General features: G+C 48.3%; 1 protein-coding gene across 2 annotated transcripts; it reads left to right on the top strand.

The window, feature by feature from the left end:
• Window positions 1-543: 543 nt before the first annotated feature.
• Nme2 (NME/NM23 nucleoside diphosphate kinase 2) lies at window positions 544-6986 on the top strand. 2 transcript variants are annotated; one of them, NM_008705.5, is made up of 5 exons: window positions 544-974; window positions 1176-1305; window positions 3899-4000; window positions 4788-4900; window positions 6754-6986. In NM_008705.5, the coding sequence occupies exons 2-5, from the start codon at window positions 1180-1182 to the stop codon at window positions 6869-6871; spliced, it is 459 nt and encodes a 152-aa protein (NP_032731.1). In that variant the 5' UTR covers window positions 544-974; window positions 1176-1179; the 3' UTR covers window positions 6872-6986. The 2 variants fall into 2 exon arrangements, with proteins under 2 accessions (NP_032731.1, NP_001070997.1); NM_001077529.2 differs by lacking the exon at window positions 544-974 and having other exon boundaries at window positions 1017-1305.
• The last annotated feature ends 200 nt before the right edge of the window (window positions 6987-7186 follow it).

Below are 7186 nucleotides of genomic sequence, written 5' to 3'. Positions count from 1 at the left end.
TCCAACACCCCATTTTGTATATTTTGAGACAGACCAGGCTGACTCTGAACTGTGTAGCAGTGGCTGTCCTTTCCTGATCCTCCTGCCTCCACCTCCCAAAAGCTAGCACTATAGGCAAGTGTCATCTCTCACACCTGGTTTTGCTTCTTATTTTGAGGTAGTCTCATGTACCAAATTCACCAGGCTGGCCTTGAATTTCCTCTGAAGTCTAGGCAGGCCGTCAACTTATATACAAAAATCTAGAATCTTGCCAGGGGTGTCTCAGGTTGAGGTGGGTAGCCTGACACTCGGTAGGTAGTGCTCTGTGGGCAGGAATCCCAGGCTCAGGGTGGCATCAGAGCCTCTAGAGGAAAGGTAGGTGAGGAGACAGAGAGCTGGGAGCTGGCCCTAGTGTCAAAAGGCATGGGTTATCTTAGGAATTCGAAAGTCATTCTGAGACAGGAACAGATGGCCTTCTGAGGAGGGGCCTGGAGACAGACTTGGCTCCTAGGGAAGTTGTCATTTTGGGTGAGGAAGGCTAAGCTCAAGCAGAGAGGAAAGAACAGAGGGCTGAATTTCGGAGATAGGAAAAACTCGGGGTATCCCAGAGCATGGAGAGTCCAGCTGGGCGCGGATGTCTCAGGGAAGCTTGAATGCAGATGTCTCCTGGAATAAATTCAGGACCTGGTCTCCAAAGCTGAAGCCTTTAGCTGCAAAGAACAGGCGGACTTGGGTGGAGAACAAATCACTTCCTGCCCCGCAGCCCTCCGCAGCCCTGCAAGGAGAGGGCGTGCACCGCGAGCCTTTGGGCGGGGACAGAGACGACTGGCAAGACCAGGCAGCCTGAGCGTCCCGGGTTGGGCAGCGGGGTCCTCCGGGGTGTGGCGTCTCTCGTCCCGCCCCGCGTCCCTCCTCTCTCCGCGCCGGCTGGTGGTCGTTCTATTCTCTTTGCTTCTGTCGCTCATCGCAGACACCAGCCGACCCACCGGCTTTCGGTAAGGCTAAGATGCACTCCCCGCCCCGACATCAGCTCACCACAGGCTCCCGCAGTCCTCTTTCTGGGCCTCCCGGGCGGGGCAGAAGTATCTGGAAAGCCACGTGTCCTCCGCAGCGGCGGCGGTGGCAGGAACCCACGTGGCTTCCTGGGCCGGCTTGGGTCGGCCGGGCCTCATCGACTACACTTCTTGCCTCCACAGGACCATGGCCAACCTCGAGCGTACCTTCATTGCCATCAAGCCAGATGGCGTGCAGCGCGGCCTGGTGGGCGAGATCATCAAACGGTTCGAGCAGAAGGGGTTCCGCCTGGTGGCCATGAAGTTCCTTCGGGTAACAACGCCCTTCGCCCCCTACCCCTCTGCTGCTGGGTGGCGGGAGTTTGGTTCGCCCGCCAGTAGTTTGGCCGCGTCGCCTTTTGGAGTCGGAGTTAGGCCTCCTGGCTGATTTCACTCCCACGAGAATCCTTTTGACCTCCGCCTCTCACCAGACGTTGGTGGCTCGCTGGCCCTTTCCCAGGCCGGGGAGGACAGACGCCCTTGGGAAGGTTTAAGTGGAGGTAACGTGACTGGTGTCGGTGCCCAGGCCTGGCTTCCCTCCCACAGTGTGTCCTGGTCCTGTCCGTCTCGCAAAAGGTCTCCAGTCGGCTTGTGTTGTCATGTGGGATAGCAAGGATTGGAGAGAGCCTGAAACCCGCCCTGTACAATTGCAATTCTTTTGTGCTTGAGCCGAAACTTCCAGATGACCTAGGCTGCATCTCTCCTTGGCATAGGATAGTAACTATTTGACATGGTATGTAGCCACCAGCTGAAGGTGTAGTTCATGAGGTCTAGAGTCAACCCCTCCTAAACAGTAGGGTGTGGTGGCACATGCTCAAATCTCAGCACATAAAGGTGGAGATAAGAAAATCTGGGTCAGCCTGGCGGTGGTGGCGCACACCTTTAATCCCAGTACTCGGGAGGCAGAGGCGGGCGGATTTCTGAGTTCGAGGGCAACCTGGTCTACAAGGTGAGTTCCAGGACAGCCAGGACTGTACAGAGAAACCCGGTCTTGAAAAGAAAAAAAAAAAAAAAAAAAAAAAAGAAAATCTGGGTCACCCTTGCCTATACCTGGAGTTTAAGGCCAGGTCTGGATCCCATGAGACCCAGGTCTGTCTTTCTTTCTTTCTTTCTTTCTTTCTTTCTTTCTTTCTTTCTTTCTTTTTTGACCCAGTTTTTTTTTTTTTTTTTTTAATACAAGGTTACCTTTTAAAATTTTTTATTTATTTATTTATTTATTTATTTATTGGTTTTTCGAGACAGGGTTTCTCTGGCTGTCCTGGAACTCACTCTGTAGACCAGAAATCCACCTGCCTCTGTCTCCCAAGTGCTGGGATTAAAGGCTTGTGCCACCACGTCCGGCAACGAGGTTACTTTTAAAGTTTAAATATCTACTGAAATATAACAAAGGCCATCAGTTTTGTTCTTGGGGCTGGAGAGAAGGCTCCGTGGTGAAAAGCACTTTGCTCTTCCAGAGGATGGGTTCAGTTCCCATTCATTACTCACAGGACAGCTCAGAACTGAAACTCCAGTCTTAGGGGATCTGACACCTCTTTTGGCCTTGGAGCAGGAGACATGCACAGGATGCACAGTGTGTAGGCCAAACACCCATACACACGATTAAAGTAAAAACAAGAAAAAGCAGGGCATAGTGGCTTACACCTTTAATCTCAGCGGAGCCAGAGGCAGGCAAATTTCTTGAGTTTGAGGCTAGCCTGGTCTACAGAGTGAATTCCAGGCCAACCATGGCTGTACAGACTCTCTCAAAAACAAGACAGAGAAAGCGTTCTTGGGGTTGGAGAGAGGACTCAGCAGTTGAGTATTTATTGCTGAGATCAGGAGTTTGGTTCCCAGTACTTAGGGTGGCTCACAGCCCTCTCTAATTTCAGTTCCAGGGGACCTGACGTCTTCTGGCCTCTGGGCACCAGGCACAAATGCAGGCAAACCACCCATACACATAAATCCTTAAATCTAAAGTTTGTCATCTGAAATGTTTAAAAGGTTCTGTTGAGCAGGGAACCTGGGTTACTGACACATTCAGTCAATATTGTACTTTCCACTTCTATAGTGTTAGATCCTTAACATCACTGACTATGTAAGAGTCTTTATTTCTTTTGGTTTTTCTAGACTGGGTTTCTCTGTAGCCCTGGCTTTCTTGGAACTTGCTCTATAGACCAAGCTATCCTTGAAATCAGATCCATCTATCTCTGCCTTCCAAGTGCTGGGATCAAAGGGGTGCACCACCACTGGCTCTTATTTTTTAAGACAAGGTTTCTATCCCAGGTTGGCCTTGAACTTGGGGTTACCCCCTTTGTCTACCAAGTGCTGGGATTGCAGGCATGAGCTATCAGCTCATTTTGTAAACACTTGCAATTTTTGTCTTGTGCACGGTGTGTTTGTGTGCGAGCATTGGTCCTACCATCTTGAGACAGTCTCCTGGTCACTGCTGCATATATACTCTGGGGCAGCTGGCCAGTGAGTCTCCAGGTTCTTGTCTGCCTTCACCTCCCATCTCTGGGTGGGACGTTCTGGGGGTTCAGGTCTGCATGCTTGTACTTGATCCCCACGTGCTTCCTGCACGGAGTCTTCCTCCTTTTAAACCAGGTGCTGGAGACTGAACCCAAGGCCTTGCACACGTCAGGCGAGCACTTGACCACTGAGCTATATATTCCCAGCTCAGGTTGCCTTTATGACCAGTATAGGGTTTTTGATTTTTCTGCCACAATAAGTGTCGGTTTCATGGTATGGATCCTTGTTAGTTTATTGAACTACCAAACCTGGGATTGAGGACCTGTTGTGTTGGAAAGCCCAAGCTCACCCCCAGGGTGGGCTACAACCATATCTAAGCCTTTCCGATCCGTTCGCCAATGGGCTCCTCTCTCTGCCAGGCCTCTGAAGAACACCTGAAGCAGCATTACATCGACCTGAAAGACCGTCCTTTCTTCCCGGGGCTGGTGAAGTACATGAACTCGGGGCCCGTGGTGGCCATGGTGAGTGCTTGTGCTTGTGAAGGGCTGAGGTGGGCAGATACTCTGGTCTTTCTCTTTTGGGACTGGCTTTTGCCTTGTGGCCCAGACCGGCCTGGGACTCTGTACCTCTTTAGTAGTGAAATTCTAGACTGGCAGGAGTTGGCCAACTATGTGTTTGGAAGGTGAAAGAACAGGGAGTCAGATTTTAGGAGAGGCTGGGCAATAGGCTGACTCCCACCACTCCAGCTTCAGGAATCTGACCCCTCTGGCCTGCGTAGGCGCCAGTACTCCCCATGGACACGTTGTGTACACACACAGGGTTAAGAAAAGAGCTTAAGGCAAATCATGGTAGGGCTAGTCAGCTTTCAAAGGAGCACTGTTTCCCACGGGTACTTTTGATCATACTTTTCCTAGATTTCAGAGATGCCCAAGTTCTCTGGCCTTGACTGTCTCTATGAGGCTTCGATGTCCCCATGGGAATGATGGCAAAGTGCAAGGAAAATTGTCTCGGAGCACTTTCTGTTCCCAGACTAGTCCTTTTAGTTTCTTTTATAATTAATCCTTGCCCTCTCAGGTCACTAGGTCCTTTTCACTGATCCCTGCCTGATCTGTCCCCAGACTGTCTCCCCCCCCCCCTTTTTTTTATTTGGTGAGTAGTCTTTTCCTATGTCCTACTTATATATTTAAAACAGGCTCTTGCTCTCAGCAGGGCTTATCTGCCCACAGTGCCATCCCATTGATCTTATAGATGGATGAATAGGAATGTTTGTTTTTAATGGTCTCAGTAATTGTCTTTTGTCTGGTGAAGGTCTGGGAGGGGCTCAATGTGGTGAAAACGGGCCGAGTGATGCTGGGGGAGACCAATCCAGCTGATTCAAAACCAGGCACCATCCGTGGGGATTTCTGCATTCAAGTTGGCAGGTAAGGGTGTGTGTGTGTCTGTCTGTGTGGGATAATGAACTTTTAACTCTAAGTGGCATATATAACACTTTGGGCATATCCCAAGGTTTGGAAAACCTGAACTTGAGAACGATTGTTGTGATTGAGACACTGCAGACAGCTGCATGTGATTTTTCCTATGTGGGAAACAATGGGTTTCAACCTCATCCAATTTATTACTGTGTCTATTTATTATTAGGCTATGACACCTAACCCTTTGATTCCCTTAGCTTTAAATTGTACTCAAACTTTGCACATTCAAATGGAATAAAGGGTGGCTGGAGAGACGGCTCAGTGGTTAAGAGTACCGACTGCTCTTCCAAAGGTCCCGAGTTCAAATCCCAGCAACCACATGGTGGCTCACAACCATCTGTAATGAAATCTGATGCCCTCTTCTGGAGTGTCTGAAGACAGCTACAGTGTACTTACATATAATAAATAATCTTTTAAAAAACCCAAAAAACAAATGGAATAAAGGGATTGTTCCTAATAAGCATGGTAGGTTTGATTTGTAAATTACTTCTAAGAAAACGAAAGCCAGGCCTGGTAGCCCATACCTCTACTCCCAGCTTTGGAGAGCCTGAGGCAGAGCAGGTATATAGGGAGTTCTGGGACAGCCAGAGCTACATAGTAAGACCGATTGGTCTTGAAAAACTAAAGAAACAACAAAACTTCCTAAAAATTCTTAGTGTGAGTGATAGACCTTAATCACAGCACATCCCAGGCACCTCTGAATTTGAGGCTAGCCTGGTCTTTGGAAGGAGTTTCGGGGCCCTCAGGGCTACACAACGAAACCCTGTCTTGAAAAGACACACCTCCAAAACCCAAACAAACCAGATAAGGAGGTAGGGGCAGGATGATCAGAAACTTCAAGGTCAGTTTTAGTTGCATAGGAAATTTGGGACTAGCCCTACCCACTCCCCAAAGCTGCAGGACTGGCTCTAAACTGGCATTTGGAGGCTTGCCCACTTCTGGTTTTTTTGTTTTTGTCCTTTACTAGCAGTAGCAATCTTGGGTTATAAATACTAAGCTCTTTTTATTTGAGCACCTTTATATATAGCTTTGTACTTTTTTGGTATCCTTAAAGTTTTTTTTCCCTAGTGTTTTGCTTGCATGTATTATGTGCACCCAGGGGTCAGATGAGGTTATCAGATGCTCTGTAACATGGTTGTGAACTACCATGTGAACCCAAAGCTGGGTTTTCTGCAAGAGCAAGAAGTAGCCCTGGCTGTCCTGGAACTCACTTTGTAGACCAGGCTGGCCTCAAACTCAGAAATCCGCCTGCCTCTGCCTCCGCCTCCCAAGTGCTGGGATTAAAGGCGTGCACCACCATACCCAGTGCAAGAAGTACTCATAACTGTTGAGCTGTCTCTTTAGTCCCATCCTAATGGGTTTTAGTTAAATGGTTTACTATTTGCCTTACTGAGTAGGGCCTCATATAGTCCAGGTAAGCATTCTAGTATTAAGTTCTGTGTCAGTCCTAAGGTCAGTTTTGGAATGCTTGGGGTGGGGGTGGGGGTGGTGGTGGGGCAGAGAATGTAATTATTCAGTGTCAGGTAAAAAGGTCTGCAATGTCTGCCCCATGCTGTTATCTAGTGAATGGACTCTGGCCTCATAACAAGGGCTAGAGAGATGGCTCAAAGGTTAAGAGCACTGGCTGTTCTTCCAGAGGTCCCGAGTTCAATTCCCAGCAAACACATGGTGTCACACAAACATCTATAAGATCTGGTGCCCTCTTCTGGCTTGCAGGCATATATTCAGGCAAAACACTGTATACATAAAAACTCTTTAAAATAAGTCTTAAAACACAGTAACAAATGAGCTTTCTTTCTTAGGAACATCATTCATGGCAGTGATTCAGTGGAGAGTGCTGAGAAAGAGATCCATCTGTGGTTTAAGCCCGAAGAACTGATCGACTACAAGTCTTGTGCCCATGACTGGGTGTACGAGTAGACATGAAGAAACCAGAATCCTTTTCAGCACTACTGATGGGTTTCTGGACAGAGCTCTTCATCCCACTGACAGGATGGATCATCTTTTCTAAAACAATAAAGACTTTGGAACTGAGTGTGCAGTGTTCAGTACTCATTTGCTAGAACTAAGTGAAGTGGTTTTGTTCTGAGTAGTTCTATTTATTTACTGTGAAGAATCAGCCTGGATCTTCTCCGAAACGAGCTAGAGATCAAGACACTCATCCAGGAGAGGTAGTAGGGGAGAGTCAGTGTGATACTGACTGTTCGGGGAAATAAGCGTCTCTAATTGCACTAG

Source organism: Mus musculus, chromosome 11 (assembly GCF_000001635.26).
Source record: "Mus musculus strain C57BL/6J chromosome 11, GRCm38.p6 C57BL/6J".
In the NCBI taxonomy this organism is placed as follows: Eukaryota; Metazoa; Chordata; class Mammalia; order Rodentia; family Muridae; genus Mus; species Mus musculus.
Note: the sequence above shows the minus strand (reverse complement) of the source record. Positions and strands in the feature narration are given on the sequence as shown.

Bases quoted from the DNA above. Each gene is read 5' to 3' on its own strand.
- Nme2 (NM_008705.5), top strand. From the start codon at position 1,180: ATGGCCAACCTCGAGCGTACCTTCATTGCCATCAAGCCAGATGGCGTG. The intron at 1,306-3,898 runs GTAACAACGCCC...TCTCTCTGCCAG, and splicing joins TGGCCATGAAGTTCCTTCGG to GCCTCTGAAGAACACCTGAA. The intron at 4,901-6,753 runs GTAAGGGTGTGT...TTTCTTTCTTAG, and splicing joins TTCTGCATTCAAGTTGGCAG to GAACATCATTCATGGCAGTG.